The sequence below is a fragment of the Melanotaenia boesemani genome, chromosome 17 (genome assembly GCF_017639745.1).
Source record: "Melanotaenia boesemani isolate fMelBoe1 chromosome 17, fMelBoe1.pri, whole genome shotgun sequence".
NCBI classification, from domain to species: Eukaryota; Metazoa; Chordata; class Actinopteri; order Atheriniformes; family Melanotaeniidae; genus Melanotaenia; species Melanotaenia boesemani.
The window spans coordinates 32,352,869-32,371,439 of NC_055698.1; the positions used below are offsets into that span (position 1 = coordinate 32,352,869).

Consider the following 18,571-nt stretch of genomic DNA (forward strand, 5'->3'; position numbering starts at 1 on the left):
GCTTCTGGTCTGTGTCGTTCTTCGCCATATGAGATGTCTAACGTGCCGGCTGTAAGACCCCCTCCCCCTCCCCGCTTCTCTTGACTTTTTATCAATGTGTTTTTATACTCTGAGTTTGGGTAAGGAGGGAATAATAAAAAAAATGAATATACAGACAGTCGCACACAATAAATTGTTGGTCCATGGTCGCACATTGTTACATGTCATCGTCTTTCTTCGTTGTAGGAGAACTACCTTTGTAGTCATGACAACGCCTAACACGGCGGCTAATGGTCATATCACCGTTTATCTACAAGTTGAGGGACAATATAACGTTTGTACTCACAGAACAACGTAACAGCAGGCTATACAACCGAGGAGGACCCATTAACCATAAAACTTAGCATCGAACCATTTTAATTACGACCTCTTGGTTACAGCTAACTGCTAACTGTGTGAAAGTTCATACTTACCGGTCGAGAAGAAATGTTGCCAACTCTGCGTCAGACTTCAGTCCTTTGTTGTTACGAAGCTGTCTCCAGCGCGTGAAGGCGACGCCGATATTTATTCTAGTTTTCCCACGCTTCTTGTCATATAGCTTTTGTGACTCGTAGCGTACTTTTTTCTTCTTACCAGAAGCTAACTCTGGCGGTGATATTGGTCGCTTTGAAGTGGTTTCATCCATGCTTTATATCAAATAGACAAGCCAAGGTCAATTTATCTAAACTTCTCTGGAAGCTCTGCTCTCACAAATTCACGTGAAGATTGGTGAGGCAATTCAGTCGAAACACTGCCACTGTGCGAAGCTCCACCTCTTCTTCCCTTTCTCTCAACTAATGTAGGAATCGCTTCTGAGCTGTACATTCGAGCTGCTCTGCTATAAATTGTCTTATACTCACTCTACTGGTGGAAAAAAGGTACTACAACTTTTACGGACCGTAAAAAGTTTAAAAAGAACCAATAACTTTGTAATTTCATAAAATATCACATATGAAATGATGGCAAATGACATGTTTTTAAACTTTCTAATTATGGTATTTGTTATTTTTTACATGAATTTATATTGAAAATCCTACAGATTCTGCCTTTAAAGCCCAAAAAGAGTTTTAAAATCTGTTTGTCCCTGCCCGGGGCCTGAGGGGACGCTCGCGTCTGCCAGAACACAACGAGCCTTCTGTTCGAGGCCTCATGAACAACGGCAGCGTTCACACTAAAATGTGACATACGCTCGTTGTCATGGCAAAGTTCTGATGTATCAGAGTGAAATGACCGGAAACGTGCGGTGCCTCACGCCAACTTCATGGCTGCTTACGCACGTTTCTCCACAGCGACACCTAGAGGTGATGCTGGGAAACTGTTAGAATAAAGAAATGTGAAAACAGTCCTCAGACTGAGTGATGCACACATTGGAGACACATGAACAATTAACACTGATGAGCAATGAACACCCCACGTGTCTGCAATTACATGAGCTGCACAGCGTGGTGCAAAAGTACCGTTAAAACAGTGGTTTAGGCTCCCAGTCCACAGAGCTGCAGCCTTGGAGCGCTTCACAGCGGGGAGCCATGCGCCACCTGGCCCATACAGGTGCAGGCCAGGTGGGTTCCTAGCAACTGGGGCATCCAGAGGGAGCCGACAGGCCGATTGGGACCGTGTCAGTCCACCCTGAGCCAGGCCAGCCGTGTAGGACAGAATTATCCACATGTCAACCGGGTGGATCACATTCCCACAATGCAGCTGAACCGGCCGACATTAAAGCCCAGTTTGCAGCGACAGCAGGTTTTCCTGATGTACTCGGAGCTGTCGACTGCACACACACGGCTATAAAAGCTCCATCACATGATGGATCTGTATGTCAACAGGAAACATTTTCATTTCAGATCAAATGTGATAAAATGCAGGTAACCAACATGGCGGCCAGGCGGCCTGGTGACTCCTACATTCTGAGTCCCAGCCTGGTTGGGAACAGACTACATGCTGGCCCTGTGCACGATGGGCGGCTTCTGGGTGAGGAAATACCTTCCTGTAATTGTCCTGAAATGAATCCCCGTGATGCTCGTTGAACATGCGCCCCTACAGTCTATCCCGCCTTCACAACATCATCACGGTTTATTTCTGCCAGTTAAACTACAGCTTTAGATCTTTCTAACAAGCTCCTGGTTTACTCTGTGTGCAAAGATCTCTTGTTAACAGCCCCGTGCATAAAATGTGAAATGTCTTCAGCAGCCTCACCTTTCTCTGCTCTGGCCTTGCACACATTCCTACACACACCGGGTTGTACATTCGTATATTTTTTTGTGTTTACATTTTCTGGGTCCAAGCTTGACGATACCCTGGAGTCGATCTTTGTTTTTGTGGCTCAGACGTTGGTACCAGCTCACAAAAGAAAAGGTAAACACAGATTCAATAAGACAAGTAAAACATTCTTAAAACTGAACCACCAACATTAAAGTTTGGGAGTTTGTGGTAAAAGAACAATCTCTTGCACACAGCATCCACTTGTGGCACAAATGTGAGCTTATCATCAGTCCCGGTGCTCTGGATGAACCACCTGCCGGTTTCTGATGGTCAAAGCAGAGACGTCAGCAGGAGTTTTCCCAAAATCTATTATCATCTATTCTGTTTTGGTAACATTAATGTCAAGAAAAGAAGACTGACGTCGCTGAATAAAGTCCTGAACCACAGGGCCGGGATCAGAGTTGCTCTGATTAGTGAATGAACCGATCAGTCATCAGCTCCCTTCGTACGGACTACGACACAAATCTGTTTACAGGACAAACAAAAGTGGAGATGAGAGACAACAAGAATTCTTCATAAACTTTCACATGTCGTGATCTTTCTGTTAGGAAGTCCAGGAGCCAACAAATGAGCTCTGGCTCTGCATTCTGGGTCCTCGATCTCTGTGCAAGGACATGAGTCTGGAAACAGTGAAGTCACAGCAAGTCCTGACGTCCTCCACATGCAACAGGGTCATGCTCAGTGTGGTGCTGATGGCATCGTCCACCCCCCGACCGGAGCTGTGAGCAAACTGAAAGATCTGCCTGAGCCATAGAGAATAGAGGCCTCTTTTACTATTAAACTTTTCATAATAAGTGAGACCAGGGCTACAGGCCTGTAGTCATTAAGACATTTGGACGTGTTCATTTTGGGTACCGGGGCAATAATTGGTTCTTCCAGATTCAAGGGACCCTGTTTAGCCGAAGAGAGGCTCAGAGCAGTTCCTATGAGTCCAACCTTCAGTCCATCAGGACTCGTTTGTATGGTGGAAGAGTTTCTCAACCTCTTCCTGTTTACGCCTCCTGTGAAACCACTAAAATCAAAGTGCTTATAAACACCAGGGATTTCTCAGTGGAGTCTCATTCTTAAAAACTAACAACAACATTACTAAAATCTCAGCTGTAAAAGCATTAAATTCATTTACCAACTCCGTATCAGTTTTGTTATTTCAAGCCTACGGGATGGACTTCACTCCATCCAGTGTTTTTATTTCTTTATTCATTTTGTTAGTCTTGACTGTTTATTGCTGTGTTGTTGTCTGGTTGTCATTTGCTGCTGGCTGCAAAACCAAATGCCCCACTGGGATAATAAAGCTATCCTTGAACCTTGAACCAGTTCTGTCCGTCTGTTTACATAATATTAGGAGATGTAAAAGTCATTAAACCACCAGATGTGACGCCTGTGAGACTAATTTTCCTGACGTGTAGAATGAACACTGATCTTTTCCTTCTATCAGTAAAGTATCTGGTGAGGTTAACAGTGGTTAAAGGCAGAAATGGGAAACTGTTGATGAATAAAAAGCATTTACTTTGTGCTTTTACAAATTTAGCCTCCACCGAGGTGGAGGCCATTAATTGGTGGAGTTGGTTTGTCTGTCTGTTAGAAACATAACTCAAAAAGTTATGGACAGATTTTGATTAAATTCTCATGAAATGTCAGAAATGGAATAAGAAACAAGTGATCAGACTTTGGGGGTGATCCGGATCACGGCTTGGATCAAGGAATGTTTTAAAGGATTCGTTGCTATGGGGAGATAGGGATCATTTGGCTTCTAACTAAAAATAATGCCCACAATCACTGACAAACAGAAACTGACGATGGTTTGGTGGAGGTCTGCGAGAAAGTGAGCGCTGGTTGTTGTCCAGCTTCTTCAAGCCTCGTGGGATGGAAAAGTTTGGATCATTTGGTTTTAATTCAGCCTGAAAATGTGATTAATCCATTCTGAGATAAACAACAACACATTTCACTGTGAGACAAAAACTAAATCAAAAGAAGCATCAAAGTCCATCTTTACTACTTCAGGAGGAATTAAAGGAGGTCAGGAGCAGCCGTGTGCTGCGGATCAATACAGTCATTTACTGATTATCAGCATCAGCTCCTTTATTCATTTGTTGGTGGCACCTCTGTCCTGGATCAGGTTTACTTGATGGCTTCACCCTGCAGCACAGTAAGGATGCTCATCCAGCACAGCTGGACAGATGTTTGTCGTTCTCATGACCATGCTGCTTTTTGCTGAAACGTATGTGGTGCACATGCGTGTTGTTTCAGGGCGGTCATGAGATCTGGGTGAACGACTGAACACTGTGGTTTCCTCCGTGTTGTGGAGAGGGTGAGAGGTTTATTTCCAGTTCAACTCCCAGGTATCTGTATTCCTCCACCACCCCCACCTCTTCTCCCAGGGCGTAAGCACTGCTTTCTTTACTCCTGTTCCTCCAAAAATCTACAATCATGTCTTTTGTGCTGCTGATGACGTGATTGTTGCTGCACAATGAGGTGTTGAAGCTCTGAGCAGAAAACTGGAGCTGTTCTTCTTCTGCATTTAAAACGGTGCTGTAGCCCACAGCGCCACCTGCTGACCACACGGTGATCATCTACCACACAACAGCTGATGGACACGAGCCTGACGAACATGTTCAGTTTGGTGCAACAGATGGAAATGACTTAGGAAGTTTTCAAAGTTTGTTTAAAATTTTGACATTTCATTGAACCTCCTACTGAACCGATCTGGAAGCAGCTCCAGCTGCTGCACCTGTACAGGTATGAGTCCTGCAGACATGTACTGGAATGTGTGCAAACATGAAACATGATCCAGGATCTGGGTCAGTTCAGCTTTTAGGGAGCTTAATGTGAACATTTTTTTTTATTCTTCATCTCAGTCTGAACCCTCTTAGAAAAGCTTTCTATAATTTCTTAAAAGTAGTCTTTAGGAATAATTCTCCAGGATCCTTGAAGGACTTTCCAGGAATAATTCTCCACGATTCTTGAAGGACTTTCCAAAACTCTTCTTTGGATGTTTCAGCCTTTGTTCTGTTCTCTCTAACTCAGGATATTTACAGTTATTCATAAATTGTTCTGATCTGTCAGAAACGCCTGGAAACTTTCCCTTCTTATAAAACCGAGTATAAATCACAGCACGGACCATGGCAGGACAGAGAGGGAATTTCCACCTCTTCCTTGTTGTGCTGTCAGTTAGCAGACGAGGCTGCTGGGAAGTCGGTCCTTTCTCCATGTGGAAGCAGCGTTTCCAGACTTCCTGACCTGTGTATGTTCAGAGTGCGACGTGGAGCCAAAACAACACACACAGCAATAAAGATGACAACAACTCAGTTAATGAACTTCGGACGCAGGGCAGCAGTCCTCCAGACATTTATTGGATCGGATCAATGCCATCCAGACGGTATAAATACTGAGTGACGGCTTCAGTCAGTCGCAGACGTCACAGATCAGATCACACACATCAGGTAAGACACCTTCCTAACTTCACTTTAATCTGAGGGAAAAAAAAACTTTTCTTAACTCTCTGGAGCAAGAAAATGACATTAAACATGAAAATAGATGTTTCCTCTTTTTTTTTAAACCCATCCAAAAAGAGGCAGAGACAAGAGTTGGGTTGACCTTCTCATATATTTAACAAGATTTATTCATTAAAAATGAGCTCTAAAGGGTTAAAATGTGTTTATGTTTTGACAAATTCACATTTAATTCTCATTACTATTAGAATATAAATAAGAGAGATGAAACATTTTATAAATCTGTTTTACAGCATGATTTTATCTGATCCATCACATGAATTTCCAGGTGTCCTTTCTGGTGATCATCATGAAGGTGTTGGCAGTAATCCTCGCTCTGGCAGTCTTCTCAGGTGAGTCCAGCTTCTGCCCACAAATACATGAAAAGGTTTTAAAAATCTAAAAGGAGGAAAATTAAAAACTTCATCAGATGGGAAACAAAACTCAGATGGAGAGGAAGAAAGGTGGAAGAAAAAGGTCCTGTTCATGTGAAATGATCAACTTTAAGATTTAACCTTAGAATTTTATATACATCATAGTTTCCTTGACCTTTGATCCTGATCATGAATCATTTTTGCTGTCAAGCAACAGAAACAAATAACACATTAATCTCTTCTTGATGAGACCTTTCCTTCTGCCTCCCGTCTGAAACGACACACCCAACGTAAACGTAGAAGTACGTGGTCACAACTACCAGGGCTGTATAATCTGGGTCTGAAAAGAAACCTTTGGCATGTGAGATTACCACAGAATCAAGATATGTGTTACACTAGTAGAGTAATCCTAGGAATGAGTAAAGTAATCCTAGGAATGAGTAGAGTAATCCTAGGAATGAGTAAAGTAATCCTAGGAATGAGTAGAGTAATCCTAGGAATGAGTAGAGTGATATCTGATGAGAAACTGCTACAGTAGGAGGTAAAAAGTGAACTTTAGCTGAGTTTCTCCCCATCATGTTTCTATGCTACATGTTAGCATTGCTGCTTCCTGGTGCCTTGAAACATCACTGGGTACAAGGCATCATGAGGTCCTGTAGTTGCAACGTCTGCAAAAAAAAAGGTCACTTGAAACTTAAATGATCTAGTTTCTTTACATTCAAAAGGGATTTGACTGAATTTTCTAGCTGAGACTCAAAGAAAAAGAAAAAACAAAAACAAACCCAAACAAATAAACTCAGTAAAAACTGCTGATTAAAATCTTGTCCCTAACTTTCTTCATCTTGATCAATCTCCTTTGTAAAAGACTGGAAAGTATCTGTTTGGAGATGAAGCTCTCTGTTTGAACCAGGCTGCCATGCACGAAGCGTTCCTCTGGAAGACTGGAAGGAGACATGGGAGGTGACGGTTGACAAGTTTAAGGATTACGTCACAGACCTGAACACAAGGGCCGACGAGATGGTGAAGGACATCAAGAGCTCCCAGATCAGCAGAGAGCTGGAGTGAGTTTATACACCATTATTTGGTCCGATTCGTCCTCACCGCTGCAGAACCTGCAGCTGGAGATCAGTGTTGTTCAGATTCATAAGGAAAAAGTCTCTGACAGGGATTGTAAAAAGGAGGATTGTTCATTTCTCTTCCTTTGTTAACACAGTTCACCTGCTGCAGCTTTTGAACCTTTTAATCATCTGTTTTTGCTTTTACATTGAAAAGTGCAAATGAAAGTTAACCTCTTTTTATTTTAGAATTATTCTGCCAGAAACTGAAGTTAATCTGCTAGTGCAGTAATTAAACTTGGTAAGATTTCCTACATAAGAAAAGTCTCTTTAAAGAAGTTAAAAAGATGTGCCACACTTATTTCAAGTCCAAAACGTCTTTTAGTGTTGCTTCTGTCTCACTTTGAGAGAAAAGATCTTTCTCTCAGTGAATTGTTGGCTCAAATTGGGAACTGGGGTCTGTCTCGGCCTGATTTGTGTCCTTCCTCTAAAAAGTCAGAAATATCTCTTTCCTCTTCATATCTTCCTCTATTAAACCAGAATAGTTCCAGGATCTATTTCTCCACATTTTCATGCTGTAGATACTTTAAAACAAACTAGCAGCCTAGCTAGCCTCCTGTTTAAATGAAACTACTTTAAAATTGACTTAAAACTGGTGGAGTGATGCTGGTGATCCATGCAGGTCTGGAAAGATGTTTCTGTCCTCCTCCAGTGCCCTCCTGGTTACCCTTCTAGCTCCACCCCTGGTTTTCAGATATTTCAATTTTGTCTAAGGCCTAAATACTACTTCTTGTTCCAGGAGTAAAGTTCAATTATCTTACTGCACTAGCTTATTATTCCAGTCTGAATCTTCTAAAGTTGTTTTTAAACATATTTTTTCAGTGTTTGTGAATTGGTGCTGGATGGTTTTTAAACAAGATAAAATCAGATGTAAAAAACAATGTGATCTCACACACCGTCTCACTAAGAGGATTAACCTGTGTGTGCACAATAACCAGTTTGATGATAAAGAAATAAAAAACATGGTTAATAATCTCAGGTTCTGGTTAATACCAAAACAAGACGAGAAAGAGGTTTGGGCTGGATTCCAGGCTGTAAGACTTGTTAGACAGCTCATTTTGCTCTGTTTATGCAGCTTCTCAGCTGAGCGTTAGGAGTTGACTCAGCAGGTCTCAGTGAGGTGAGACATGTCGAGAGCTGCTGACTGAACTTTGAGATCTGCAGGGTTCTCTTGTCTCTGGTCCATCTTCCTGACTCACTGGTCTGGTTTGACCTCTATGTCTGAGTTCATGTAGACAAAGGAAAACCTGACCTCTTTCTAGAAAATGGATGCTTCTGAAAACCAACTGAACCTCTTCATCTCGCCCTCCTGACCAGCACCCTGATCCAGGACAGCATGTCGGAGCTGACCATGTACAAGGACGACCTGCAGACCAAGCTGGCCCCCTACACCCAGGAGGCCGCGGAGCGTCTGGGAAAAGACCTGCAGCTGCTGACCGACAAGCTGCGAGGTCACATGAACGAGGCCCGCGAGCAGGCGGAGGCTTACGCCCAGGAGCTGCAGACCATGATGGAGCAGAACGCCGACGACGTCAGGGTCCGAGTCTCCACCTACACCCGCAAGCTGAGGAAACGCCTCCACAAAGACACCCAGGAGATCAAGAGGTGAGTGAGACGGAGAGGAGGCGCCGATGGGGAACTCTGTTCAGTAAGACGTTTTTATTATTACTGTTTAGATGCATCATTTAATTATGTGTTTCATTATTATTTAAATACCATTTTACAGTTTTAAAATGAGGAATCAAAAGAGATTTGATAAGTTGTTTCTAGTCAGTTTAGTAGAATTATGCCGTTACAGACCAGGTTTATTTGCTTTGGACAGCTTTAAATAGACAATTTGATGTCGTAAACAAGTCTTAAGAGGAGATTCTATTCTATTCTATTCTATTCTATTCTATTCTATTCTATTCTATTCTATTCTATTCTATTCTACAGTCATTTAGCAGATGCTTTAATCCAAAGCGACTTACATTTGAGAGGAAGAACTACATAAGGACCAGGTGCTGTCATGTAGTGCTGGAGGCAGTTTTTTTTGTAGTTTTTGTAAGTCATTCTGTTTAAATACCAACATCATGATTTCATCAAACAACATCATCTTGGGCATAAATGCAGCAGCTTCTTCAGTACTTGGTTGAGCCAAAGTTCTGGACAAATCTTTCTAACTCATTCTGAGTAGAAGAGTTAAGCTAAGTGTGGAAATGCTCCTTAAACAACTGAGTCTTTAGCTTGCTTTTAAAAGTGGATAAGGACTCTGTGGATCGGACGGAGTTTGGTAGATGGTTCCACCACCGGGGAACAACAGAGGAGAAGAGTCTAGCTACTGATGTGGCGCCACCTTGTGGTGGGAGCACTAGGCGTCTTTCACTGGCAGAGCGTAACTGTGGAGAGGGAGTGTAGCTCTGGATTAAGGAGTGGAGGTAGACCGGAGCCGTTTGGGTTATTGTTTTGTAAGCCAGAAGCAGAGCTTTGAATTTGATGAGCTGCAACTGGAAGCCAGTGGAGAGCGATTAGCAGCGGAGTGACATGAGCTCTTTTGGGCTGGTTGAAGACCGGACGTGCTGCTGTGTTCTGGATCATCTGCAGAGGTTTAACTGAGCATGCAGGCAGGCCAGCCAGTAAGGAGTTGCAGTAGTTAAAGCGTGAAATGACCAGAGCCTGGACCAAGAGCTGGACCGTGTGTTCAGTCAGGTAGGGTCTGATCCTCCTGATGTTGTAGAGCAAATCGGCAAGATCGAGCAACCGAGGCAACGTGGTCCTTAAAGGTCAGCTGGTTGTCTACCATGACACCAAGATTCCTGGTAGAAGATGTAGGCACTAGTGTGATTGAGACAAGCTGCACGCTTATCTGTGGTGGTAAGGAAGGATTGGCTGGAAAGACAATAAGCTCAGTCTTGGACAGATTTAGCTGAAGGTGGTGATCCTTCATCCATGCAGAGATATCAGCAAGGCATGCTGATATTCACACTGAGATGTTGTGTCGTCAGGTGGGAAAGAAAGGAAAAGCTGAGTGTCATCTGCATAGCAGTGGTAGGAGAAACCATGAGAGCTAATGATGCACCGAGTGAGGAGGTGTATAGTGAAAAGAGAAGAGGGCCAAGCACCGAGCCCTGAGGCACCCCTGTTGTCAGCCCATGTGATCTGGACACGCCTCCTCGCCAAGATACTCTGAAGGATCTTCCCGTGAGGTAGGACATAAACCACGAGAGGACAGATCCTGAGATGCCAAGCTCCGAGAGTGTGGAGAACAGTATATGATGGTTGACCGTGTCAAAGGCAGCAGACAGGTCCAGCAGTATAAGGACTGAGGATTGACCAGCGGATCTGGCAACATGTAGGGAATCAGTAACTGACAGGAGAGCAGTTTCAGTAGAGCGGCCTTGCCTATAGCCAGACTGATATGGATCAAACAGGTTGTTGTCTTGGAGGAACTGAGAGACCTGACTGAAGACGGCACTCTCTAGACATGATTGTGGGTTTTGTTCCAGATAAAGTGATTAAGAACTGAGAGTTCTACGTATGTGAATTTTTTTCATTAAATTGTGTTTTTTTGGGAAGGAAGTTGTTTAAATATTAAGTTTTTTCATATTTTAAAGAAAACTTAGGTACAGTAAATGTTGGGAAGTTATATCCAAAGACAAAGATGGAAACTCAGCTCTAATGTTTTAAATTTTACTCAAAAACAGAACCTAAAAACTGTTGTTCATTTTATTTCAGATAAATATATAACTTTTTACTAAACTGGTTACCTCTCTGGAAATAAAGATTTTAACCACTGGAGACCTTGTCATGTATTAAAAATAAGAAAGTCTCTTCTAAATGAAACAAATGCTTAACCACACATTATCTTTGATATTACATAAACAGTAATTTATTAGTATGCTTGTATTAAAGCCTTTTAGGATCAAAGCACTTTGAACTTTTGTCCAGGGGTTTCCAATCTCAAATAACAATATTTAAGTGTTTTGCAAAAAAAAATCTTTCCACAGGGATGCCTCAAGGCTCGATACTAAGGCCCCTTCTCTTTACATTACACCCCACTTCTTTCTCCATCCACTCACCTTGTCCTCGCACCACTGTTATTCAGATAACACCCACCTGTACCTGGCATCTCCACCAGATCACTCCACAATGTCGATGTTTTCTGTCTGGCTCGGTCTTACAGCCAAACATGAAATATTCCTAGTAAACGTACATTTGTAGCCTTTACAGGACTTTCAAAGGAATATATTTCAGAATGACGTCTGGTTTGTACAGACGTGCAGAACATTTCGTCCTCTGAGACGGTCATTTATTCACAACCTTAAATACAACTCCTATGCCCTCTGAGGCCCCACCCTTAAAAGCAGCATGAAGGAACCATGCTTGTATCAGCGACGTTAAGTCCAGGACATCATGTCCAGGATCTGTTAAATAACAGATTTGAAACTAACATCTCTGAAGACTGAACCTTTATTTCCTGGTTTGGAAAGATTCTAGCAGTTTCAGCAGGGTGGAGGAGGAGGCCTCCTCAGGGAGGAAAGCCAGAGGCATTGTGGGAAACCGGAACCACCTTCTACACAAGGACTCTTCCTGCTTTCTCGGGTCTGAGATTCAGAACCCCGGACTACAGACTAAAACCTCCTTTGTTCCTCCTGGAATAGCATCTTAAACAGCTGCAGATTTTATTCTCTTCATTTTATTGAATCATCATTTTTGTTGTTTTTATTCTATTTTAGTGTTTTTATTTTGAGCATTTTTAATTATTTAAGGGTCTTTGGTGTATTGTTTCCTTTTTTTTCATTTTAGTGGTTTTATTTCCTCTGTGGTCTCTATTGGTGATTCTAGTGGACAATCATGTTTGATGTGTGAGTGGATTTTATTTTTTGATGTTGTGATATTGTGAGGACCTGTGTGTATGCCAAGTTTCCCATTAGAGACAATAAAAAAATGTCTGTGCTATACCCATCTTTACCACTAGATGGCAGTAATTCTTACATACTGGATCTTTTTCAGAAGTTATGTAAATCCACCCCAAAAATAGAGAGGGGGGGGGGGGGGGTCCAAGCCAATAAAAGTTTCAATAAAAATAAAAAAAAAATTAAGATGTCAAGAGTTACGTTTGTTTTATCTACTCAATATTAATACTTTAGATATGATTCTTTAAATATCATCTGTAGTATTAAAACCTTAGAATTTGAACCTCCACCCCCCCAAAAACAACTTTTATTCCTCTTTTAGCTGAAGGATTGTGATGAGTAACTGTAATCAGATTTTCCTCTTGGTTTTCTTCCCAGTCATGTTGCTGACTACGTTGAGGCGCTCCAGGCCCGTACCATGGACAACGTGGAGGGAGTGAGGATGAGACTGGACCCGTACGTCACTCAGGTGCGAGACAACGCCCAGGCCAAGATCTCCACCCTGAACGATCTGCTGCAGTCGCAGGTGGAGAGCATCAAAACCAAGATCCAGGGGGTGGCTGAGGACATCAGGGAGCGCTTCGAGGACACCGCCGAGGACCTGAAGTCCACTCTGGAAGAGAAGATAGTCGAGCTGCACAAGTGGTTCCAGCCCTACGTCAACATAATCAGAGAGAGCCTGTGAACCCGAAATGAGTCTGGACTGTTGGTTTATCCACCCTCTGCTGGTCTAAACTAGTTCATGTTTGTAAGAATCCATCAATAAAATCAGCTCCAGATAAAACGCGTCCTCAGAGTCATTCAACACACGGTCATTAAAGGACAAACTCCAAACACTGTTTGTTTTACTGATTCATTCACAGGCAAATTTTACATCAACATTGAGTCCCGCATCTGGAAACATCTCCAGATGTCGTCAGGGCGACATCACATGACCTGATCACCTGATCACATGGTAATGACTGAGCAGGAACATGAATAACAACATACTGTATGAAAATACTGCTGAGTATGAAAATATATTAATCTTTGAGATTTGTTTTTACAAACAGCAAAGGAAGCAGAAGAATTTACTTTTAACATCCATGAATAAAAAACTAAAAATGGTCTGAGTGTAACTGTGCCTGAGCCATCAGTAGTCCTTTCACCAAAACAGAGAAGCAAATACCGAAGGAGTTTTTCAAAAACAAAATGGTACGGTAAAACGACAACGGCAAAAAAATAAAATGTGTACAACAGTGGAAACAACCTAAAAAATACAAATATAAAAAAAACACAAATTTAAAATGTATCAAATTATCCAAACGTGTAAAAACGAGAAAACGTAATAAAAATATTTGAGACCATTACCGGAGAAAACACAAAAATTCACAAAAAACCCACAAAAATAACAGGATAGTAAAAAAAAAAACACAAACATACACGATTTTCATTTTACATTCTTAAATAACTATCACACATTTCGGGCCCATTTTGCATATATGTATACATATATATATACATTTTAAAAAAAGGGTATACAAAAGTGAAAATAACAAAACAGTAGAAAATTATCCAAAAAGAAAAAAAACTACTCAAACTAAAACCTGGACTAGCAGCAACGTCAACCTTGTGGTTCAGGTTTTCCTTCTGCACATAAACAACTTTCTAATTCACCAGTGGATCATTTTTCATCTTACATTCACTATTTATTCTTTAAAATCTGGTAAAAATCTCCTCCATCTTCAGCTTATTAAAACCAAACCAACAAAAGAAACAGTTAAAAACATCAAACTGGTTTTCACATTTAGGAAGCGGTAAAAACTTTAATGATAGAAAATCTTTATAAAATCGTCCGTGTCCTCGTCACGTCCTCCTGGTGTGGTAGATGTAATGCTCACGCAGCCTCGTGATGTCGGTGAAGGTCGCTGTGCACATCACACAGGCGTGCACGTGGTCTCCCTGCGGTTCAGCTGCATCGCCCTCACGGTCGCCGCCGTCGGTCGTGTCTGTGCATTCTTCAGGGATCAAAGATTGAATTATTCGATCCAGCGGGTCTGAGCCGCCAGCTTTCTGTTCAGGATCGCTGGAGTTCAGACCTGCAGCTGGTTCTCTGGGAGCCACGTCCGGGTTTTCCTCCTCTGCATCTGAGACCACGACAGCGGTCTCCGAGGAGACGGTGGGAACGACGTACAAGCGGTCCGGATGCGGGTACCTGAACAGGTGCTTTTTATTGCTGACTGGAAGACGGCGTGCAGGCTGAGACGGCTCGAAGGAGACGTCCTGTGGAGGTCTGTCGAGATTGCGGAAAGTAGCGCCCTCTGGTGAACTCTCCGGCTTTTTCCCGGTGGTGATGTGGCAGACCTGATGCGCCTGCAGCAGGTCGGCGCTGGAGAAGGTGGCGTTGCATTCCCTGCATGGATACGGGAACAGGAGCGGCTCCAGAACCGGCGCCGGCTGCGGCACGCCCAGGCGCCTCCTGTGAGTCTTTATGTGAGCGGTTAAGGCGGTGTAGCAGGAGAACGGGAGGTTGCACGGTAGGCACATGTGGGATTTTGCACCTTTATGCAGCAGCTGGTGTTTCTGCAGGTTTGTCAAGGTGGAGAAACGTTTTCCACACGTGCTGCATTTCAAACTGTCCTGCTGCTGGTGGCAGACAGAAATGTGGGAGCTCAAGTCGTCCTGGTGGGCGAAGCTGTCCGGACACGACGGGCAGGCGTGGGGCGTCTGAGCCGCGTGTTCCTGCAGGTGATGGATGTACGAACCCAGGAAATGAAACTCCAGCTGGCAGCGGCTGCAGTGGAAAGACCTGCCGGCTTTCCGATGAAGTCGCTGATGCAACCACAGCTTGTTCCACCAAGTAAAAGACTTTCCACAACGTCCACACAGGAAACTGCTGCTCAGTCTGGGGGGTATAGCCTGAAGAAACCTGGAGACCTGAGGAGCTGGAGACGGAGCACTGACGTCAAAGTCGTCCATGACAGAAGGACTTGAGCTTCGCGTTGATGGTGGAGGAGACTGGACATGGGTAACTTGAGGAGATGCTGATGTTTCACCTTTCTGCTCTGCCTCCAGACCCTCATTCTCCTCTATGTTGTTATCAGCTCCCGCTTCCTTCCAGACGTCCTTTAGGGAAGCTCTACACGCCTTCTCTTCACCGCTGTCCTTGCAGCACAGCGAGCAGTGCTGCCTGGCCTCCGCCGCCTGGTCGTACCGCTGTCTGCACCCCTCGCAGCGCTCACGCCCACCACCGGTGTGCGTCTGCAGATGCAGAACGTAGTGGCACCAGTGGCGATAACGCTGCTCGCATAGCGGACATTTAAAGAACAGCGGGGTGGCCGTCACTGCATCGGCGCTCCGAGCAACCAGGAACTGATCCATCCCAGCCGGAGTTCCGTTGGAGCAAACGCTCAGCGGCGCAGAGCTGCAGAATGCTTCGCCACACCTGTAGCAGGTGGAGGGCGTCTCCGAGTGGATCTGAAGCTCCTGCACGGGCTGGTGTGACTTCTCGTGTAAACTCAGACTTGAAGGCTTGCGGAACGTTTTCCTGCAGATGGAGCAGCTGTGCGGTTTTCTGTGCGTCCGTCGGTGCGTTTTAAAAACGGCTCTCTTTGTGAACTCCTTCGTACAAACGGAGCACCTGAAGGCGTTTTCGTGGCTGGACTCGCCCTCTGATCCGGTCTGCATCTCTGAACTGTCCTTTAAGTGACTTCTGAAGTGAAGAATAAGTTGGGTTTTGGTTTTAAACGCCCCCCGGCAGCACGGGCATCGCGCCGCCGGAGGCTCGGCGTGGAGCTTGGCGTGCAGCTTGAGCTGGGAGAGCTTGGCCAAGCTCTTTCCACATGTGGGGCATCGGTACGGTTTCTCCCCCGTGTGGATTCGCTTGTGGAGCGTAAATGCTGAGATGTGCCGAAAAGAGCGGCCACAGAAAGAGCACAGGAGGGTCTTCTGGGATTTCTGCGTTTCTGGACGGTTGCAGCTTATAGAGCTGGACTTGGTGACGGTCGCGTCCTGATCCGTCATCCTGATGGTCTCCACACCGGCCTGATTATTCCAGAGCAAACTGATCCGAGGTGGCTTTGCTTTCTTATTCCCAGTCCAGTGTGTTCTACTCCTCCGTCGTCTCTTCTTCTTCGTTGGTTTTGTAGAAATAGAAGATTCCTCTTTGGTGCTCTCAGCCTGAAAGAAAAACCTGATCCCTGGTGTTTTATTACCATCCGGTTCTTGTTTGACAGCCTTTAAATCCGTCGTGTTAGATGCGCCGCCTCTCTTTCTTTTTCTCCGGAAGTTTGACGGCTTGTTTATTCCTTCGCCCTCAGATGGACGAGTCAGCTGTTCATCAGATTCCAGCTGTTTCTTCTTTTTCAGGTCTGATGTTGTGGCTTCGCAGTCGACCTCGACGGAAAGCGTCAGGACGTCTTTCAGATCTGACGTCTCTCTTTGGCCTTCCCCCGCAGTCGGTCCAGTTTCTGGGATCTCTGGACCTGCTTCCGGTTGACGTCCTGAAGATGGAAAACCGTCTTTGTTCAGCTCACGTTTCGGTTTTCTGCCCCGCTTCTTTCTTCCCACCATCACACCTTCAGGTTTAACATCCAAATAGGAGGCAACATGAGACGTCAGCTTCTTGTTTGCTCTTTTTCTTTTTTCTTTAGCGTTTCCAGCCAGAGAAGCAGCTGTGATGTGGTCCACCACACAGCGATTCTTCCTCTCTTTGGGTTTTGTCGTATTTTCGGGGTTCGCTGCCTCAGAGTTCCATATGTCCTCTGGTTGTTGGCGGTCAGTGTTTGAGTTATGAGGAGGAATATTTCTCTTTCCTGAACCTTTTGAACATCTCGTTAAATATTCATCTGGTTCTGAGGTCACATGTTCGGCTGCTACACTGACAGACGCCCCTTTCCACCTGATTTTCTTGTGTTTTGAACCTTCGAATGTCTCATTATTTTGCGGATTTTCCACCAAAGTGTCGCCATTTTCTGGTTTTCTTTTCTTCCTCCTACCTTTCCACTTCAGGGATCCCCAAACCGATGAGGCCGAGCTCTTCATGTCCTGCTCGGATGTTTTCTTGCTTCTTTTTCTGGGTTTCTTTTTCCCACTAGCTTGACTTTCTGTGGGAAGATCGGTGGGAAAAGGAGGAACATCCAGCTGATCTGCTGCCGCTTCCCAAGCTGGTTCTGTTTTAAAAGTCAAACTTAAAGTTTCCTCAACAGCTTTGTCCTTCACGAGTCTCCTTCCTCCTCTGCCTCGCTTTGGTTTCCCACCGTTAACACTCATGATGGTTTGCTCCTGCTTCTCCTCCCTCACCTGCACAGCTTTTCTCCCTCTTCGTTTGGGAGTTGTTGACTTCTTCCTCCCAGCTCGTGTCTCAAACTCCATCGCCTCAGGAGACAAGCGCTCCTTCACAAGCGGAGCTTTTGGCGGAGGTTTCCGAGGCGTTTTTAAATGTGCTGCTGCAGCAGGTAGAAACTCGTCTTCCCTTTCTTCGCCTCCGGTTTGAATCTGATGAGCTGCATGTCCGCGCTTCTTGTATTTGGACCCGGTGGTTCTCTTTCTCCTGGGTTTGCGGATGTTTTCTCCAGTTATCTGCTCATTGATTTGGTCTCCGCGTTGTGCGGACACGCCTTGATCAGCTGGAGCTAATGAGGACTCTTCTGATTGGCTGATGGCCTCAGCAGCAGCCTGAGGTGGACTCTTCAGCTTCTCTTTCTTTGGCCGACCCCTTTTCTTCTTGGCCTTCAGGACTGTTTCTCTGTTCTCCGTCGGATCCTCACCGTTTCCATCCCATCTCGTCTCATTATTTCCTGCAGAAGTTTCCTCTGAGGGCTTTTTCACTCCATCTTCTGGGGTCTGTGTGGCTTTTTTCCTTTGCTTGGACGTCTTTTTCTTTCCTTTGACGCCGGACGTGACCTTTGTTTCCTCTCCAACAGACACTGAGCTGATTTCACTGAATTTCTGCTCTTCTGAAGCTGTTTCTGGGCTGGATTCTTTGTGGAGGGGCTTGGGCAGATTTTCAGATATGTTCCAGTCTTTTTCCTGTTTTTCCGTTTCTTTTCTGCTCTTGTCTTTAAAAGTCGCGGGAGCTTCTGTTTGACCTGAAAATGCAGCCTCTGCTGGAGTCTGAGCTGATGTGAATGCTTCCAGACCTTCTGCTGAGCCCGTTTTCTTGTCCAGTCCCTTGGCAATCACAAACAGTTTGGCCATTTTAATGAGGGTTTTTCTCTTGAATCGTCGGCCGGGTTTGTGCTTCTGCAGCTGCAGCATCTGATGAAGAACTGCCTGATACGCATCCTCCTCCTCCCGGCGCTCTGTTAATAAATCCAGCTCATGTTTGTGAAGCAGAGTCTCTCCTCCGTGATGATCCTGGACATCAGGATCTCCACAGCCTAAAGTTCCTGCAGGACAGAGCGAGTCGCCCGCTGCTTGCTTCCCTGCAGGAGTCACATGAT

At 44.6% G+C, this 18,571-nt stretch overlaps 2 protein-coding genes across 2 annotated transcripts in view; one reads left to right on the forward strand and one right to left on the reverse strand.

Annotated features, from left to right (window-relative positions):
- Positions 1 to 1,065, reverse strand: part of LOC121657169 — a 7,923-nt gene extending 6,858 nt beyond the window's left edge. Inside the window, exon 1 of the mRNA XM_042012565.1 lies at positions 453 to 1,065. Within this exon, the coding sequence (XP_041868499.1) occupies positions 453 to 664 (212 nt within the window). The 5' untranslated portion in view covers positions 665 to 1,065. The remainder of the gene's footprint in view (positions 1 to 452) is intronic.
- A 4,237-nt stretch (positions 1,066 to 5,302) lies between these two features.
- apoea (apolipoprotein Ea) lies at positions 5,303 to 12,915 on the forward strand. The gene is made up of 5 exons (XM_042012589.1): positions 5,303 to 5,717; positions 6,055 to 6,118; positions 7,050 to 7,200; positions 8,572 to 8,859; positions 12,528 to 12,915. Exons 2-5 carry the CDS (start codon positions 6,076 to 6,078, stop codon positions 12,832 to 12,834), a joined length of 789 nt encoding a protein of 262 aa, XP_041868523.1. The 5' UTR covers positions 5,303 to 5,717; positions 6,055 to 6,075; the 3' UTR covers positions 12,835 to 12,915.
- Positions 12,916 to 18,571: the final 5,656 nt, after the last annotated feature.